Below are 20,821 nucleotides of genomic sequence, written 5' to 3'. Positions count from 1 at the left end.
GAGTTTTATTAATATCAGTTACAACTGCGTCCAAAGGCTAACTGGCGCATTTTTGCCAGGCATCCCTGCCTAGCCAAGATGCCAATAGTTCGCGCCGTAGCGAACGAAACGTTAATCTCCCTCTATCACTCTTAGGTTAGTGTGACAGAGAGACAGCGTGTCGTTCGCTATGGAGCGAACGATTGGCAACTTGGCTAGGTACCCAGGCTAGGATAAGCGCGTCCACGGTAGTGATTGTAACCCAAAACTCTTCCTGTATCATTCTTTAGGAGCACTTATCCATCCAGGGGGCGTATTTGCTCCAACTGATCTCTTAAGGCTCATTTAGATGGTGCGAGAACTCGCATGTGAATTTCATTACATTGCGGTATTAGATTGGTCGGCTGAATTGGATGTAACCAATAGTCCTCAATGTAACTAAAATCGCATACGAGACGCGCGCCGTCTTAATCAGCCCTTAATCTGTTGACCAGACAAGTAACGGCCTCTTAATACTTTAATTTGACTAGACAATTAATTAGTTAACGCTATGACATCGTTGAGCTGTTAACGTCTTACAAAATATCATTATCATGCAAAACGATTATTTACATTGGTTGAGTTGCACTGATAAAAATATTAAATATATGAAACATTTTATTTGATAGCTCCAAAATATTCGTAGTGAAGTCTTTAAAGTCTTCGTCGTGTAAGACCTTTCTCTTTTACTCCAATGAAGACGTAATAAGGATGACAGCCCTGAGTTCAACAATTAACGAGGGTGGAAAAACTAATTATGTACTTAATCAATCGTTTTACTATTTACTTTTGTATAACAATAGAGATGAGTCGGAAGACTACTATTGATATTTACCTTTTTACTGGTACAAATAAGTAGCAATCGACGAGGGAGTTCTTATATTTATATCTTAGCCATTAAATATGAAGTGTTTAAATGATTTAAATAATATCGTTTCAAAAATTTTCCAAAGTGCGCATTTTTACAAGAGCTATCAAATAAAAGGTTTACTTGATATCAGAATCAATACAACAATCATGAAAATACAATACTTATCACTTACCCAATTTAAATGGCTGTACAGATTAGCATACACGTTGATTTACCTTACATAACTAATGTCGTAGAACAAATTATTCATATTAAAATTATAACACTATTTGTACCTATATATAAATATCTAAACACACGAATGACTGCGGAAACAGATATACCATTATGTTACCTCTGTTTACAATTAAAAATTATATGGATAGGTTATTCAGTTTCTGAATTTATATGTATGCCTAGAATATTAGGGAATATATCAACCTCCGCAAGCATTCATTTTGTATCTTATTCTCATAAAAAAACACTAGATAATTTAACTGAACAGATAATGTATAGCAAAAGGGTACCTAATGATTCTCCGAAAAACTTTTAGCAGATCATCGATTCGCCGAAAACGATTCGCCGAACATCGTTTCGCAGAGTCATTTATTTGTCAGTGTAACTTTTGGTCGACTAACGTTACGTAGACTCTTGGTTCACATACCGTTCAGTTCGCTTTTGTGTAAATTAGCAGTAACTATTATTGGACGATTTCCATTTAGCAGAGTAATCGTTTCGTTTAAGCAATGTTTAGTCGAATAACGTTTCACATTTTATATATAAGTCGTTATTTTCGAAACAAAAACTTTTAGAAGAAATAAGCAGAAAATAGCAGAAATAAAGAAAACCCATATCCAAAAGGATGAAATAAAATATTATCCTTTTTTAAGTAAATTATGGTTTATAAGAATTATTATATTTATATGGTTTAGCTTTGTTTTGCCGGCAAGTTTTTCTATAGAATTTTGTTTCACAGAAAAAAATTCAAGTTATTTCAAATGGCAAAATCTTTAACACAATATTTACTTCAAATAATTTTAGTTCGGATTAGTTATGGTTTACCAAAAAATTTAAACATTGGTTTAGTTTCAAGGACAATTTGTTCATGTAATTTCATTTCACAGGTTCATGGACCTGTAGAAAAGTTACTTCTTATAAATCCGGTTTTTACCAAAATTTTTATTTATTGAGTCGTTATTCGTCAAAACGCAATCTGCTTTTCTGGAAAGAATAATTTTTTTAGGGGTCGCAGTTCTAACCTAACCTAATAACCAACTTTTCTGGAAAATGTTCGTTTTTTTTCGGGGTCGTAGTACTAACCTAAGCCAATTTTCTGGCAACAGTTCGTTTTCTTAGGGGTCGCAGTTCTAACCCAACCTAACTCACTTTTCCAGCAACGGTTCGTTTTCTTAAGGGTGCAGCTCTAAACTAACCTAAACTGCTTTTTTAGCAATTTCAATGAATACTACGAGTATGTGAAAGTTAATTTAGTAAAGTAATAAATTAGAGAAAATATTAATGCCAAATGAACATTCGACCTATTGTGTTTCGACCAATGGTTTCTCGGGTAATTATGACTATACTAAATGATTATTCTACGAATAGTAAATATGCGTATCAATGTTCTGCTTATTGACTACTCTCGCAAATGACTATTATGCGTTAATAAGATTCGGCCAATCGTTACTCTGCCAAAGAACCCGTCGGCGAATCGTTGTCGGCGAAACAAAAATCGGCGTAATTTTTTTCGGAATATCAATAGGGCACCATAGCAAAATGTGTGGTTGCAAAATAGACTGGGCGATTGAGAAGTTGTGAATTATGCAGAAGAATAATGAATAAAAATAACAATATACTTGTCTCGCATTTTGTTCTTACCTACTGTCTAAGTGACTGCGAACTGTTAAAAGAATGAATCGGTAAATTATTATGAGTACTTTGGCATTAATCGCTGTTTTATTGATTCGTCCTGTATTTTTTCATCTTATTTCATCTATACCGGGTGTGGCCTGTAATATGAGCAAAAAATTAAACCGTAGGCTGTACTCCTCATATTGACCAACATTTGTTCAGCGACTTTTAAAAATTACTTGTGGTTTGATTTTTAATACACTTTAAAGTTTATTCTAAGACGCAATGTATTGCGAATTTTGTTATGTTTAAGGCGTGACAAGCAACGTCAATCACAATGATAATGGCGTGGCGATGGCGTCCATTGAATATAATATTTATTTTGTTAACCACCTAGGGGTTGTCACATGGAATACTCCAGTATCAATCTGGATAACAAAGCTCTTGAAGAAGTGCCACGTTTCAGGTACTTAGGAAGCCAACTCCGCAATGACAATACCTTAGCGTCTGAAATACCATCACGCATAGCCAATGCAGCTGCTGCATTTGGCAAGCTCAGCAACCGTGTGTGGAGGTCGCACGATTTGAAGCTGTCCACAAAAATTATGGTTTACAAAGCTATCATCATACCCACTCTGCTTTATGCCTCAGAAACGTGGTGCAGCTATAAATCAGACATGAAAAAACTGGACACCTTCCACCTACGTTGTCTGCGCTCAATTCTACGTATAAAGTGGCAAGACAAGGTACCGAATACGGAAGTTTTAAGTCGCGTCGAGATGCCTGGTATTGAAGCACTGGTCATGAAGCATCAGCTAAGGTGGTGTGGCCATGTCGTGCGTATGGAGAATGAGAGACTGCCCAAAGCAGTTTTCTACTCAGAGCTCTCTTGTGGAAAGCGGAAGCAGGGGGGCCAGTACCTGCGACATAAAGACGTTCTCAAACGCCACCTCGTCGCTTGCGGGATACCGACTGACTGCTGGGAGGGCATTGCATTACAAAGATCGGAATGGCGTTCTAGAGTTCATAAGAAAGTAGCTCAATTTGAGCAGCAGCGTCTGGAAGACCTGGATGCTAAGCGTCATATCCGCAAGACGCGACCTAAGCCCTCCTATACATACACCCGCAACTCGACTGGACAACTCCATTGCGCATCGTGTGACCGCATCTTCAAGACAAAGTTTGGTTTTACGAGCCACATAAGGGCATTTCATAATCCGGATAAGAACTGTTGATGGGGTCGCCATTGCCGGATACGGCAAGGAAGGAAGAGAAATGATTATTCTACGAATAGTAAATATGCGTATCAATGTTCTGCTTATTGACTACTCTCGCAAATGACTATTATGCGTTAATAAGATTCGGCCAATCGTTACTCTGCCAAAGAACCCGTCGGCGAATCGTTGTCGGCGAAACAAAAATCGGCGTAATTTTTTTCGGAATATCAATAGGGCACCATAGCAAAATGTGTGGTTGCAAAATAGACTGGGCGATTGAGAAGTTGTGAATTATGCAGAAGAATAATGAATAAAAATAACAATATACTTGTCTCGCATTTTGTTCTTACCTACTGTCTAAGTGACTGCGAACTGTTAAAAGAATGAATCGGTAAATTATTATGAGTACTTTGGCATTAATCGCTGTTTTATTGATTCGTCCTGTATTTTTTCATCTTATTTCATCTATACCGGGTGTGGCCTGTAATATGAGCAAAAATTAAACCGTAGGCTGTACTCCTCATATTGACCAACATTTGTTCAGCGACTTTTAAAAATTACTTGTGGTTTGATTTTTAATACACTTTAAAGTTTATTCTAAGACGCAATGTATTGCGAATTTTGTTATGTTTAAGGCGTGACAAGCAACGTCAATCACAATGATAATGGCGTGGCGATGGCGTCCATTGAATATAATATTTATTTTGTATGAAAAATAAGGAGTCTAAATACTTCATAATTTTTAAAAGTAAAAGTGTCACCGTTTGATGAGTACAATCTATGTTTTAATTATTGGCTCATGTTACAGGCCACACCCGGTATACAACGCGAAAGTAAATTCAACATATTTGACATATTTACTCGGGTCAATCTTTTTTTTTTGTATTGATAATCTATGCAATTTGTTATCATCCTTTTATCGCTTTATAGTTCGTTTTTTTTAGCATTAGAAAGAACTCCACAGAAGTAAGCGCACAGTTTTTATCAGGCTCTTTAATTGTTAATAATTATTGAATTATCTAATGTAGCACGGTCAATACATATAATTTACTTCAAATTATTACCGCTAAAACTGCCGGATTTGGAACCACAAGCTTACTTCTGCGAGGTTCTTTCTAATGCTAAAAAAAACGAACTATAGGTCAATACTGATATTTCGATTCTGATCCTGGAATTTTTATAACGATTTGAACTAAGCCAAAAGGTCACAGCTTATTAAGTATATATAATACATATAAATGGAACGTCCTTTTCCCAAGAAAGTTAATATTGCTTGGAAAAACTAGTTTGGTACAGTGGCGTTGACTAGCAAATAAATAACGATTATAGATTTCGAATTTTAATGAATTGCAGAAATAATTTATAGTTTAATCACTTATTCTTTTTGCGTGGATGTAAAATCTGCGTATCGTGAATTTTGTTTTAATCACCTTTCGGATTTCAGTCTGCGGTGCAGCTTCAATTAATTAGGAAATGAAACATTTCACTTTGAGTTTCTATTTTATGACTAGGCGGTATCGTCTTGGGTCGTCCCATTCGTTTTTCGTCAAGTTCTTAAATTAGTCCTATTCTGCTTTCGTCACTCATGCTACATTGAAAGCCACCGACGATTGTGACGAATGTAGCATGAGTGACGAAAGCAGAATAGGACTAATTTAAGAACTTGACGAAAAACGAATGGGACGACCCAAGACGATACCGACTAGGCAAAGTCGGCGGTTGAATCGCAACGCCACTGTCGCGTCTATCGTAGCTTCACCTTTTAGGCTAAGGAGGCGCGTACGGCGACGCCGACGCCGAATAGTCGGCGCCGTGGAGCAACGATTAGGTCTGGTACTGCAGCATGGGCGCTGCGGCCAGGTTCGCGTGGTGCCCGCTGTTCATCCGCAGGGCCGATAGCGACTTGTTGTACCATTCGTCTTCTGCGCTCATGCCTGTAGAAGAAAAATGGTATCACTAGACCATACAAACTAAAGGGGAGAAAACTCATTTAATGTAAAATAAGTGTTATAAAATGAATACAAAATTAAAATTAACTACAACTAAAAACTAAAGCTAAAAATTAAAAATACCTATCAAAATTTTGCGCCCTTGGTAAGGTGCCCAAAACGCAGGCAGCGTTCCCGCGCTGGATTGCTATGGCCAATCTTTGCGCGAGAAAGCTGCCCGCGCGAGGGTCACCTGTGGCCTGCCTTAGGCGTTTGCTGAAAGTCTGAAATTATAAAAGTCCCCTGCCGCGTCTGTCTATTTGTAAAATGTTCGCGATAAACTCTAAAACTACTGGACGGATTTTCATGTGTTTTCCACCTATCAATAGAGTGATTCTTGAGGAAGGTTTAAGTGTATAATTTGTCAACCCGTGCACGGGTCGGGTCGCTAGTAAGTAATATCACCACATTTGTTAAAATTGTACATTATCTGGATACTATTGGGCATCTGCCCAATCAGTATCTGCTGTTTTCATATCGTTGCATCCGATTAATCAATATAAAAAAAAACATTAGCGGGACGGGTATATTTTTGAAATAATAATAAATTCATGGCATTTTTACGTAGAGTTAGTCGAAATCAAAACACTTGTCTAGATACCTAAATTGTGTACCTACTTCCCTTACCTTATCATTCATAAAAATATTTTGACGTATTTATTTCTCTAAAAGTAAGGTAGAAAAATAAAACTGCGCAAAACAGGGTACGCGGCAAGTGGTTTCGTCCCGCCTACCTAGCTCCAGCTATATATAGGTCGCCGTAAGAGGGTCGGGAAGCGAATAGTGAGGCACTGAATCGACCCTCGCGTTTTCTCAAGATGCAATCTCGCCGCAGGAAATAAGATATTTGCCAAGACGCCGCGAGGCCGCCCGCCAAAGTAAATGTAGTGGAAATTTTCTTATTAGAATATCTACGGTACGATGCCTTGCCTCGCTCGTTTTTTGCTACGCAGGAATCTTGCGGACCGGCTCTTGTTACACGCTTTATCGCGTACCTACGCGTTTTTCTTATACGAGTTACGGGGGACACTTTTTGAGCGACGGATAAGTTAATGGAAAAATTTCCATTACATTAAGACTAGATCTAAATGGAACATTCAAAGATCCTGTTTCTTACTAGTATACATACTAAGTAGATAAGAATTAGACTGGCAAGTAGATAGACACTGAAATACTTAGTAATTTTGCCCATTAATATTCACATGTCATTTCACCGCATTTCATACATGCCTACTTATCTTTCTGCATACTAAATCACCGCGTAAACTTGCTATACTAGATTCTATATCCATAACAGTTTGCTAACTTTAACGGCAAATTAACAATTCTGCCTGTGCATAGATGATGATCCGATAGATATTAGTTGCACGTACGTACCGTACTACAAATTAATAATCTCCGGCCACAGACTCAAGGATCATTGGATTAGCGCTACCCGCGTCTTCGAGACGCGCATGTCGAAGTCACGCCTAATAGGCCACCAAATGAAGACCAAAAACAGCCACACAGGGGAAATAATTCGTGTATGAGCGAATTTTGGCATAGTTGTAGGTCAAGGTGCCTTACACAACATACTGAAAGTACTGGTGGATGGGGGGTGTGCTAACGGGTGGAGGGGGGTTTAGAGGTCCCTTTTTTTAGTTTTTCGTAAATAACTCGTAAACGGTGGCTCATACCAAAAAATGTTCTTATACATAAGTGATCTACATAAAATTGCCTACAAGAAAGATTCCGTACACTTTTTCGCTAGGATCAATAGTAAAAAAGATATTAAAGCCGGTAAGTTAGTTATAATAAATTTTATGCTCCCACTCGTAAACGGTGGCCCATAACAAAAAAATATTCATGAACATAAATAATCTACATAAAATTTCATACAAAAAAGATTATATACTCTCTGGAACCAACCCATTGTTCTGCCAAGCCAACTGAGCTACCGAGACTTACCCGAAGACAGCGAAAATTTCTACTACTACATCTTTCATATCAGCCTTAAGGTACCGTTTGGATTCAGACTACGCCACAGATTACTGCTACAGTATTCCACCGGGACATTACTGCCAACCGCATTACTGTCGCAAATGACGAAAATCGCGCAGCAACATTGATTTTGACATTTGCGGTGTAATAGTGTTACAGTCGACTGCATTAGTTCAGGAAAAGTCGAAAAGGTAATTTTTCGGGCAGTAATGCAGTAGTATTGCAGTGCGACATTACTGTCGACTGCATTACTGTCGCAAATAGCAAATATCTACTAAGCAACATTGATTTAGACAATTGCGGCAGCAATGCAGTCGGCATTAATGTCGCGTTGCAATAATGCTACTGTCGACTTCACTACTGCAGGAAACGTCAAAAGGGTGACAACCAACGACCCAGTGGCACCTGACTCCATTCTCAACACCATATTTTGCCGATGCACGACCGGGTGTGGGGCGCGATGCAGCTGCCGGAAAGCAGGAATTTCGTGCTCCAGTGTCTGCGGTGTATGCTCTGGCGCATGCACTAACGGAGCCCCCATCGAAATCACCGTCAAAAATGATGATGATGATGTTTTGTAGTTTTAGAAGATAATTAGACATTTTATTTATAGAACTATACGTCCCAATCTTAAAAATAAAGTTACTATTATGTGTAGATTGATTATAATTAAATTTCTCTCTTTAGTATCTTTTTAAATATTGATCCTAGCGAAAAAGTGTACTAGATCTTTCTTGAAGGCAATTTTATGTTAATTATTTATGTATAAGAACAATTTTTGCTATGCGCCGCCGTTTACAAGTTATTTACGAAAAACTAAAAAAAAACCGGCAAATTGATTAAAATTAAATTTCCGCCTTTAATATCTCATGAAATATTGATCCTAGCGAAAAAGTATAAATAATATTTTTTGTAGAGAATTTTATCACGATTATTTAAGTATAACGTTTTTTTTTGCAATGGGCAACCGTTTACTAGTTATTTATGAAAAAGCAAAAAAAGGGACCTGCGAAGTGATTGCAATTAACATTCCCCCTTTTATATTTTTTAAAATATTAGTCCCAGAGAAAAATATTTCGTATATTTTTTATAGGAAATTTTATGTAGATTATTTATGTAAAAGAACATTTTTTGATATGGGCTACCGTTTACCAGTTGTTTATGAAAAACTAAAAAGATACTTTAAAATTGATTATAATTAACTTTCTCGCTTAGTAACTTTTTGAATATTGAGCCTAGTGAAAAGTATTCAATATATTTTTTGTAGCAAATTGTATGTACATTATTTGTGTTGTAGAACATTTTCTGCTGTGAGCTACCGTTTACGAGTTATTTACGAACAACTAAAAATAAATGAACCTTAGAACTAATTATAAATAACATTCCTTCTTTAGTAACTTTTTAAATATTTGTCTTTGCGAAATGTGTACTATATTTTTTTTTGTAGGAAATTTTGTGTAGATTATTTACGTTTCAGAACATTTTTTGCTATTGACCACTCTTTACGAGTTCTATACGAAAATATAAAAAAAACAGACCACAAAATTGATTTTAATTAACGTTCCCGTGTTGATATCTTCTTGAATATTGATCCTAGCAAAAAAGTGTACGGAATCTTCCTTGTAGGCAATTTTATATAGATTACTTATGTATAAGAACATTTTTTGCTATGAGCCACCGTTTACGAGTTATTTACGAATACCTAAAAAAGGGACCTTTAAACCCCCCTCCACCCGTTAGCACACCCCCCCTCAACCAGTACTTTCAGTATGTTGTGTAAGGCACCTTGACCTACAACTATGCCAAAATTCGCTCATACACGAATTATTTCCCCTGTTTTTCCTTCGTTTGGTGGCCTATAATGGTTGCACTTATTTCTATTCTAAACGGGTGAACTAAACAATTTATTCGATTATGGTAAAAAAATCGGCCAAGTGCGAGTTGGACTCGCGCATGCAGGTTCCGCACCATTACGCAAAAAAATCACGTTTGTTGTATGGGAGCCCTACTTAAATATTTATTAGATATATTTTGTTTTTAGTATTTCTTCTTATAGCGGCAACAAAAATACATCATCTGTGAAAATTTCAACTGCCTATCTATCACGGTTCATGAGATACAATCTGGTGACTGGTGGTGGTTAAGTATTTTTTGTTATAGGTATATATCCCGTACGGTACAGAAGGTAGTTAGTTACCAAATAAATATTACTTCCAGTATATAGTGTAATGATAGGAGAAAGAAACACGAGTTATATGACTTCATAACGACTCAAAATTGTAAACGCATCATTCGTCGTTCGCTCGGTAATTAAAACCGTAACTTGCAGAATTTTCCAAGACCGCGGAAACGTCGTTTTTTACGATCATCTGATCCAAGTTACTCAAACAATGCGGCGGATAAAAAGAGCAAGTTTTCTCATTATTATAAGATAAGTATTTGCGTAAAACGGAGGTTGGCACTGCGATCCTGCGCTCAACTTTATAATTGCCTCGACGGCCGTAATAGAAAGTTGATGAAAGCTGCCTCCCTTCCCTTCGCAACTTACGTCTTAGCGTCATGCTCGAACGTTGAATAATATTAAAACTTTATTTTTTTATGTAATGTGCTGAAAATGTATAGTTGAAAACAAACTTGGGCTGATACGGTGTTTACGGAATGGAATATATTTTGTTTAGTAGCAGATATTTCATTTTACTTTGTAAGTATTTCGCTCATGTTAAAACAAGTATTTATCTGACCTTTTCAATCGTAATATTTTAACGATTCTGTAGACGTATATTTTATTTTTATTTTAACCTCTAAAAAACAATACTTACATACCTACATTATCTAAACGAAAAATGCATTTACATTGAAACAGGGAAAAAACAAGCGAATTTATAGCTAAAAGCTATTTCGAGCTACGTCGGATAAATAACTAAATATTATAGCTATTACGGCTGCTACGAATGACAGAAAACATCTAGGTACTGGTACCTACTTCATTAAAATTACATTATAAATACCTACAGTCACCACATGGGATTGTTATGCTATTTATACAGTTCTTGCTAAATTGGAAATTTTATTATCGTTTAAGTACTGAAAAATAGCTAGTACTTACCTATGAGCGCGATGGTACATTTAGTGTTAATTTTACAAATTGACCACTAGACTTTTCACTTCTGCCTATATTAGTATATACTGTCTAGAAATAATAGATTGTTCTATTTAGCGATTATTAGATTGAGATTAGGGGTATTAGCGTAGCCGCGAAAAAAATTGGACTGAGCTAAAATAGTCGACACTCGCAAGGGACACTCCACGTGCAAGCGCTTTAGCTACAACATTATACAGGGCGTCCCACGGCTATACGGGCCAGACACTATCATGAATAATGACATTACTTTTAAGTAATGCCATGATTAATTACAGTGTAGTGATTGGAATGAAGGAACGACGATACGTTTATTCATGTCACCATTGCGATAATAAAAGAGGTCAACTTACCCATGGCATCTTGCCTCATGCCGACGGCGCTCATGTTGGCCCCGTGGCCCATGGAGAAGCCCTGGGTCATGGGGTACGAGCCCCCGCCCATTTGTGAGAGCGAGAAGATGTCCTTTTGTAGCTCCTCGTAGCTCCCGTGGTGCTGCGAAAAAAGAAAAAGTTACACCGGTTCAACGACACGATATACAAACAAAAATCGGAAAACAAAGTTTGGCCCATTTTGTCATGGTGTACAGTCAGCAGCAGAAGTTGCTAAGCGGGCGAGGTGCTCAAAATTACCTTGACACGCTCTTATTCTCTTAAGAATAAAGTCGCGTCAAGATCATTTTGAACACCTGGCCCGCTTAGCTACTTCTGCTGCTGAGTGTACCTATAGCTAATAATTAGAACTAAAGGAGCCGCTAATAATGTCTACTTGAGAGTGATTAAATTCTCTAATAATTTCAGTACCAACTGGCCTTATTGTTGTAAGTTTATCATTGATAAGTGGTGGTGGTGGTTTAACCGTGCGTTAATCTCACATTTGAAGAGTTGCAAAAAGCTGGATCCGCCCTTGGCATCGGCTCAGTAAAAAGGCAGTAGTAACACAGGTACCTACCGAGTTTAAGTATGATATACTGATATATAATAAAGCGTATTATTCTGTCTTAATACTGCATTAATGGCCACTATCCACAATAGTGGAATAATACGCTAGTATGGCCGTTTCAATGATTGCTTGACTAATACAAACGTTGAGCCACTGTTATGTATTAGACGCGCGATACTGAAACGCGCGTTTGTATCGCGCATGTGTGACCGGCTTTAGTTATATTATGGTTTTACCTGTCTCAATTTTTGGCGCGAGTCATGATAATCATTATTAAGTGGTGGTCATTTATCGCGCACTGATCGAAGCCCGCTAATGGGCAATCGCGGCCGTATTACTATCGGGTTAGGTCTTGCGTGAAATATTTTATTCATAACATATTATATTCGTGCAAATTAACTTTATGGGGTACCTCAAAGGTAAAAAAAAGCAATAGGTATAAAAAGTTGAGAAAATTTAACGCTAAAGAGACTCGTGCAGACAAGTTAGGCAGTTAGCTGAGAATAGATAGGAAGATTTCGAATAGGTACCAATTACGAAAATGTATAAAGTCAGGTGGGTTAAGACGAGCTATGGGAGAAGGTGGACACTTGTAGGGAAAACAAACAGTTAGAGATACTTAAAGATATTAATAACTAAATCAAATGATAATACTACAAATAAAGCTAATTCATAAACAAAATTAACTTAAAAATATTTACGTAAAAGGACTTTTCTCATACGGTTTCTCTTACCCCGAGAAAAATAAAGTATGTTTCCCTTCTCCCCCCTTACCTTATGTTTTATTTTTTTAACACATAAAATGCTCGCTACGCTAATGTCGCTTATAAGTAGGTATCAGTGGCGGCGCGTCAAACATATCCATGGGCAAGCCGGGGCTAATTTGGCTTACATATTTCCTTTAGAGCTCTGCTCAAACGTCCAAAACCAGGCAAGCCGGTGGGAATCGGCTTTTATGAACGCGCCGCCACTGGTAGGTATTGTGTCTACAAAACCAAAACAAACCACAATACTTTACACTGTAAAGTGGCCCATTTTCATCACGTAAGTACAAAACCGGTACTATACTAGAGTTATTACACATCTAGTATGCATCTCGGCTAGTCGAAGTGGTCTGAGATATATTCAGCTATCACTAGACTATTCTATGGCTATGGCTAGACTGGATGTTAGTCCGTAGACGGCAACACTAGCTCTTAGTTCGACACATTCGGCCCGATTCGAACTTAAAGATACGTCATACATATATTAGGTACGTCTACACTCTACAGTCACTTAGTCATAACATGTATAGATTTATACTTGCCAAAATACGGTAGTTCTCATTGAATACACGCCCGCCAAATAAACGCGAGTTTACTCTATTTTTGGATACCTACCACTATATTATTCAAATCACATCAGCTTTAGAGAATCGATTAGGGTGATTCACTTTAGTATGGAGAAAAAAAAGTTGTGATATTTTTCCTGACTAAAAACTCCCCACTAAAAACTATCTATTTCAATTTTCAAAAGAATCGAATAACGTTTAGAGGTTGCACACGTTGAAAAGGTAAAGTGAGAACCCCACCCCATACATTGCGAGAAAATGAACTATGTTCTAAAATAACAAAATATACTGATCTGATACTGAAATCGAATGAGAAAACTGAATTTTGCGTCTAAAACATGATAAAAGCACTTTTCCTTTGGAAACAGGTGGAAAAACTGAAAAATCTTAATTAGAACATTTATGGAGTAACCAAATCCAAGTTTACTACTAATTTTAATATTTATTTATATGTAGAAGGTTCAGTATCACACTACTCTCCGCTTTGATGCCGATGATAGCCGCTTGGACCATTTTCTACCCTCCGATGTACTTAGAGTCGTTGGTTATTTGAAAAATCTTTGTTGATGTTGTGCAACCTCTAAATGTTGACCGATTTTAATTTTTTTTAACGTATAATATTTTTTTATCAGTTCGAGTTGTATCAAGAATTCGAGCAAAGTCAGGTGAAAATCAAAAATTCGGAAAAATGAAACACCCTAGAATCGATCCATACGTCCGAATCACATTACGATAGTTTCCCACACCTGTCACTCACCATGAAATAAAGAGACACATTTCCACCGCAATCAAAACAAAAGCGCCTCAGGCCTCAGGCTGCATATTTTCGCGTATGACCGCGCGCCGCGCAATCGGATTATCGCGTAATCAGCGTTGATTAGCGCCGCATAGTAATGAGGGGAAAATTGCGCGCACTTGCCTGTAGTGCATTGTTTTGAGCCTGATTGTGCCTCGCGAGGCACGGGACAATGGCGGCTATCGGCAAAGTTTAGCCGTGGAATATTGTAAAGCTTCAAATGATCTATGTTTTCGAATTTAAACTGTCCTGATCCTGAGCCATAACTACCAACCTTAAGCTAATGGCTCCTCTACACGATGGCCCAGCGCCAGCTCCAAGGGGCGCATTTATGCATTAGAGGGAGCAAGTGATATTGCTATATCGCATGGCTGCGTCCCTTGGAGTGGCCGGCGCTGGCCCATCGTGTAAGCCATAATACGTGAGTTAAATCATAAAATTAGCTTAATAATCGATGTTTTATTCGAACGTGTTGAAATAAAACTAAAAGTACTTACAAAAAAACGTGATCGGGAGAAACACGGGTCACTGTCGCAATTTTCATCCCATCCCATTCTTTATTAACCGTTGCATTTTACAAGGACTGTTTAAATAAAATATTTTTTTAATGTATAGTCTGTCCGTTTGTCTAAGATCATGCAAGTACGTAGTATGTATGGCGAACTTGATCTTAGAAATCGGACAGGCTATACCAACGCAAGGTAAGCACAGTAAAGCATACCAGATTGTATCTATTTACCTAGCTTAACGATCTACTATCTGCTAAAAGTTGCTAACAGTTAGTGGCAGTGGCGGATTTGCCCTAAGGCCCAGTAGGCCCAGGCCTAGGGCGGGAAGATATTCAGTGGGGGGGCAAATTGTGACAAAAAATTCCCTGATGGTAACAAGAAATAACTCAAAATTTTGTCAATATGATGGGTGCTATTAAAGGGGCGGCTACAGGGCTTGGGGCCTAGCGCGGCAAAGACTGCAAATTCGCCACTGGTTAGTGGTAGTACCAACCTGTGGATACCGGTTGATGGTGTTGGGGTGCGGGTAGGGCTGGTAGCCCCGGTAGCCCTGAATGTTGCGCATCATACCGTTGCAGCCAGGTAGTACCGCCGGCGCTAGCGCCTTCTGTAGTTGCTTCTCTTGTTTGCGGTATTTGGCACGCCGATTTTGAAACCAGACCTGGAACAATAATAATATTACTACACCCACAGATTATACCTTATAAAACAAAGTCCCTCGCCGCGTCTGTCTGTTTGTGTGTTTGTTTGTATGTTCATGATAAACTCAAAAACTACTGGACGGGTTTTGATGCGGTTTTTATCTATCAATAGAGTTTATCGTTTAGGTGTATAATTTGTTAATCCATGCGAAGCCGTGGCGGGTCCCTAGTTTACACCTATGTTTAAGACGAAACAGGAGCTGAGTTTTAAATATTTTAGGTAAATATACCCGTCTAGCTAACGGAAGCGGCTCCTAAAACTAGTGCGATAAGGACAAGGCGAAAAATCCTGCGTATATAATCTCAAATATCGAGGTTTCGTACTCGACTGTTTCCTCCTCCGAAACTTAACCAATCGTAACCAAAGGGTCTAGCAGGCTAAGCGAACAAGAAGTGCCCCCAACGAGGGATTTGGTCATTCTTTCAGGTGGTGTACTGGCAGGCCCTAAGAACTCTCTATGCTTAATATCAGTCCTCGATCTTCTTTTGTTTTCGAGTTATTCAGGATAATGTAAAATCATCAGTGTATCATTGAAAGTGTCATATTTTGTAAACCGTTCAAGTTAGATTAACCAAACAAAATTATATTTGACAACAATAAAATAGACTACAAAATGAATATGTTTAACCTGCATCATGTCCTTATACTTCATTATAAAAAAAAACATTTTATTTTTCTTCTCATTATTTTTTATACTATTCGCGGAGGTACACCTACAAAAAAAATATGCATGAGTAGCCACTAATACCCACTATATACACATATAAAAATATATGCATAAATCTTCGTGCGTCATGTCAAAAAAAAACATTATCGAACAAGGATCTCGGAAACGGCTCTAACGATTTCGATGAAATTTGCTATATGGGTGTTTTCGGGGGCGATAAATTGATTTAGCTAGGTCTTATCTCTGGGAAAACGCGCATTTTTGAGTTTTTTTATGTTTAGAGCCGTTTCCGAGATCCTTGTTCGATAATGTTTTTTTTTGACATGACGCACGAAGATTTATGCAAATATTTTTATATGTGTATATAGTGGGTATTAGTGGCTACTCATGCATTTTTTTTTGTAGGTGTACCTCCGCGAATAGTATAAAAAATAATGAGAAGAAAAATAAAATGTTTTTTTTTATAATGAAGTATAAGGACATAATGCAGGTTAAACATATTCATTTTGTAGTCTATTTTATTGTTGTCAAATATAATTTTGTTTGGTTAATCTAACTTGAACGGTTTACAAAATATGACACTTTCAATGATACACTGATGATTTTACATTATCCTGAATAACTCGAAAACAAAAGAAGATCGAGGACTGATATTAAGCATAGAGAGTTCTTAGGGCCTGCCAGTATACTACCTGAAAGAATGACCAAATCCGTCGTTGGGGGCACTTCTTGTTCGCTTAGCCTGCTAGACCCTTTAGAAATCTAAATTATTATGAAATTATCTGTGTATCTGATATCAGTTTTGAATACTACACCTCTCATTGCGGCATAGTCAATGAGGCCATTTTGGCCATTTTTGAAGGGCTTTAGCGCCTTAAAAAATAAAAATATCAAAAAAAGCAAAACGGTCCGACACTGATATTGACAATATTAATCTGTGTTGAAAAAATCATTGCTCTAGTATCAAAACCAACGGAGGAAACAGTCGAGTGCGTTTGTATGGAGAAATGACCACTCCTTTTGGCTCTTAACAAATAAAAATTGAATTCTAAATTTTCGAATAAAATAATTAGTAATAAAGTACGGTTGCTATCGACTAAAGTAAATAAAGAAGCTTTGTCCGAAGATCAGTTCGTAAACGTAAACGTCATTAGGTTCAGTACGTGACTCAGTTTTAAACGATTTACAGTGTGCCAAGGCTGACACCAGGCTATACAATATAACTACTTATATTACAGTAAGAGAATCTCACAGCGTAACCCGTTTTGACACGTTTTTTTATAATTTTACTCTTGATTTGAAAGAAATTCATACGATTTTATTTTATCACACATCTATTTACTTATAATCGACCTACACATTCAGTGAAAGACGATTTCTAGCTACTTTTCTCTTAAAATCGTCATTAAATGAATATCACAAAAACTATCTTTAAATTAAATTTTTCATTTGCCATTGGCCATGGAAATTTGCTTTAATTATGCATTATTATTGTTTGAAGATAAAACGCAGCTCGAATATTTGTGCAAATACTCTTTGCGTAAAAAAGCGAAATCGATACGCCGCCGCCGTGGCGTATAGTTACACTTAATCGAATGAACCGCTCACGAATACATACTTCCCTCGCTTAATGACATTAACTACATCATAAAAGACGAAACAATAAAACATAGTAGCTAGTATAGTCTAATCTGCGTGTTGTCAACAGGAATGAGCGTACGTCGTTTGATATGGTGATTACAGCTGATTAGGGGGGTGGGCCCGACGGGAGGGCCGCGCCCTCTACGCACTCTCCATATAAATAAACCGATACACCCTATATAGGGTAGCCAAGCCCTCCCTACGCGTACCTATATACTTGTATTAACTGTAGGAGGAAACGTAAGTGGGATATTAGTTTTTGCGCTGACATTCTACGCGTTGTAGTGGAAAATGAGGCAATATCCGACTGGTTTAAATGACGATGAGAGGATTTTGTAGATTTGTTGGTTTATTTTTGAAAGCGATGGAATTATTTGATCGACTATTTTTCTTATTGTTGTATCAGTACACACTAGACTCTATTTTATTGCATTAAGTTACTAGACATACACTTTATGTCTAAATACTCGATAAAATATATTTGATCAAAGTCAAGCGTTTGTCAATCGCATCAATTTTGCCAATTAATATCTCTCGATTTGTAACTTTATATGTAGCCCTGTATAAGTAGGTACCATGTAATATTAATTAGTAAGCAACGAACTTAAATAACTATAGAAATCTGTCTAGAGCTCAAATATGACCCCACGGGAATTATGCCGCGAGTGACTTACTATTGCGTACAAAAAATTTATTGCGGTTTGACGCGCAAGAGGCTTGACATATAGAATTTTATTTTAGTCAAAACTTTTATTGCCTAATCAAACGGCTTATTTTCAGTAATAGTGAAAAATTATGACTTGATTAGTACTTATCAAACTTAATAATTACTTTCAACTTTCAACAGCGCGTAAAATACCTAAACTCGCTCAACGCCGAAATGTAATGGCGCTCTTAAGATACGGAACGCGCCATGCGTGGTCCGACACTCACTTGGGCAGGTTTTAGGGTTCCGGAGCCATATAGCAAAAAACGGAATCCTTCTAGCTTCGTCATGTCCGTCTGTACGTTTGTCTGTCACAGTCATTTTACTCGGAAACCATAAAATATATTAAATTTTAATGAAATTTAAGAAGTTATACATATAATTATATACATGGTGTGTCTGACCATGGGGCTTTAAATCCAGGGCTTGATTTTACTCGCTAAGCTGAGCTACTTTTACTATGGGACTAACCCTAAAATCGGGGAAATTTTTTTGGCTTTTCCATAGAAAACGTCGACATCTGATCAGCCAAAATGTATGAAAAAGTAAATTTTTTTTTTCGGGATTTCGGGGTTGGTTCCATAATAAAAGTAGCTCAGTTTAGCGAGTAGAATCGAGCCCTGGATTTAAAGGCCCAAGGTCAGACACACCCTGTATGTTTTGGTTAACGACATATCCATATGTAACAAAAACAGTATACTTAAATCCAAAGTGGCATGTCGTTCGATAGTTCATTAAAAACAATTTTAAAGTTTCTAAAAAAGTTTTTTGATTACCCTATATCACCTATATGTAAATAAAATCCAAAAAAGGTGTCCAGCTCGGTCTAACTTTTGTATAGGGCGTACAAAAAAGCTTAATAAATACTTTTAGGTAAAAAAAAACCTAAAATAACATCATGACATGTTCTGAAAATTGTAATTTTTTTTAACTAGATTTTACAGCATGCAACATGCACGCTAAGAGTTGTTTTTCTTTCAGGTCGGCACTGGGTCAAAACGCACAAAAGCAATCATGAGTTCAACAGAAAATGATGGAAGGTTTCATATACAAAGAGTAATTTAATGTGCCTGAAAATTTGTAACTTACAAATTTTGAATAAAACATGTAAAATTAAACTACTTTTTATTATTGGGTTAATTTAATAAGTTAATTTTTTAATGCGATGTGTATACATGTAATTGACCGAAGCGAAGCGAAGGTCTACGTTTTGACTCGGGCATTTTGCTTTCGTATGTCCGGATGTTCTCCTCTACAGGTCGCAATTCTTAACCGATTCTCGTGAAATTTTGTGACCGAATTTTATGACTAAATAAAATTTTTTTGTCAATCCGGTTTTTGGAATTTTTTAAAAATGGCGGAGTCGTGATACCTGGCGCCTAAACAAATAGTCGTATCGATATCATAAGCCTATTTTCTTTTTGAAACATGTTTACAGAGTTAATAGCAAAAAATGCAGAAAAAAATTATCGCTGGTTTAGGCGGTATTTAGATATTTCATTTTAACTAATTTTAATTTGAGAAGGAGTAGCTAAATTTCGTCAACCCATCTAAGAACTATTTGGCTCAGTTTGTAAACGTTCGCTTTTTCTGTTTGCACAGAGGGTCTGGGTTCGATCCCCAGTAATTGTATGCTGGGATATTATAACTTTTTGTATTTTTTTACACATAAATTACGTATTGTTTTTCTTTAATTTACTATACACCGTGTTTTTATTGAATTCCGTTAACTTCGGGGTATAGTTAAGTACGTTTATAAGAACTAAATGGCATAGTTAATTTAAAAAAAAAAATTTTTTTTTGTTTTTTTTTTTGTTTTTTTTTTTTGTTTAAAAAGTAATTAAATGTAGCATATAGCGTTGTTGTAACACGAGCATTACATTTAACTCAACCAAACAATTGAAATCTGTAACATATCAATGTCATTTCGTACATCAATCGACCGAGATTGTACTTAAGTTTAGTAGCAAATGTATGAACTCATTCTAAACACTAATCAATATGTAAGCCGGCCCTAAGGCAAGTGTACACGCTTGTAGAGGCCTTATAGTAAAAAAATAAATTATGGATTATCTCCGAAATGGACTTAATTAGAACATCGGTGTCTTTGAGAAAGTTACTTGATTTAAGCTGGGGTTAACATTGCCTAGGGTAGTGGTCGACCTTGGGCTCAGGGAACTAGCTGTAGGTTGCTCGTACGTTGCGCTTTCCCGGGCTCAAAGTCTAACTAACATTATCCTAGAGCCTTTTAATTTGGATCGTCTCGCTAAAATTAAAAGCATGAAACTCCTTCTATTGCGACTCGAGGAGGAACAAAGACTGAAAAGACTGGCAAACCAAACGCGCACGAAGCTTCTCAGTTGCAGTTTACAGGCTAATTAAAAGGTAATGTTGGTTCCCTAACATAAGTAGAGTTAGACCAAGAAAAGTCTGCAGAGATTTTGACACTGGCACAAATAACATTGGCACTGCGTGTGCTGTCAAA

At 37.1% G+C, this 20,821-nt stretch overlaps 2 protein-coding genes across 2 annotated transcripts in view; both read right to left on the bottom strand.

The window, feature by feature from the left end:
* LOC134671371 (uncharacterized) overlaps nt 1–20,821 on the bottom strand; it is a 305,131-nt gene that overhangs the window by 159,687 nt on the left and 124,623 nt on the right. The gene's annotated exons all lie outside the window — the stretch shown is intronic.
* LOC134671373 (homeobox protein XHOX-7.1') overlaps nt 5,652–20,821 on the bottom strand; it is a 41,459-nt gene continuing 26,289 nt past the window's right edge. The window contains exons 4-6 of the mRNA XM_063529212.1: nt 15,114–15,281; nt 11,397–11,538; nt 5,652–5,870 (exon numbers count right to left, since the gene is read on the bottom strand). Coding sequence (XP_063385282.1) covers nt 5,761–5,870; nt 11,397–11,538; nt 15,114–15,281 — 420 coding nt within the window. The 3' untranslated portion in view covers nt 5,652–5,760. The remainder of the gene's footprint in view (nt 5,871–11,396; nt 11,539–15,113; nt 15,282–20,821) is intronic.

Source organism: Cydia fagiglandana, chromosome 15, assembly GCF_963556715.1.
Source record: "Cydia fagiglandana chromosome 15, ilCydFagi1.1, whole genome shotgun sequence".
NCBI lineage: Eukaryota > Metazoa > Arthropoda > Insecta > Lepidoptera > Tortricidae > Cydia > Cydia fagiglandana.
This window is presented reverse-complemented; position numbering and strand designations above follow the sequence as displayed.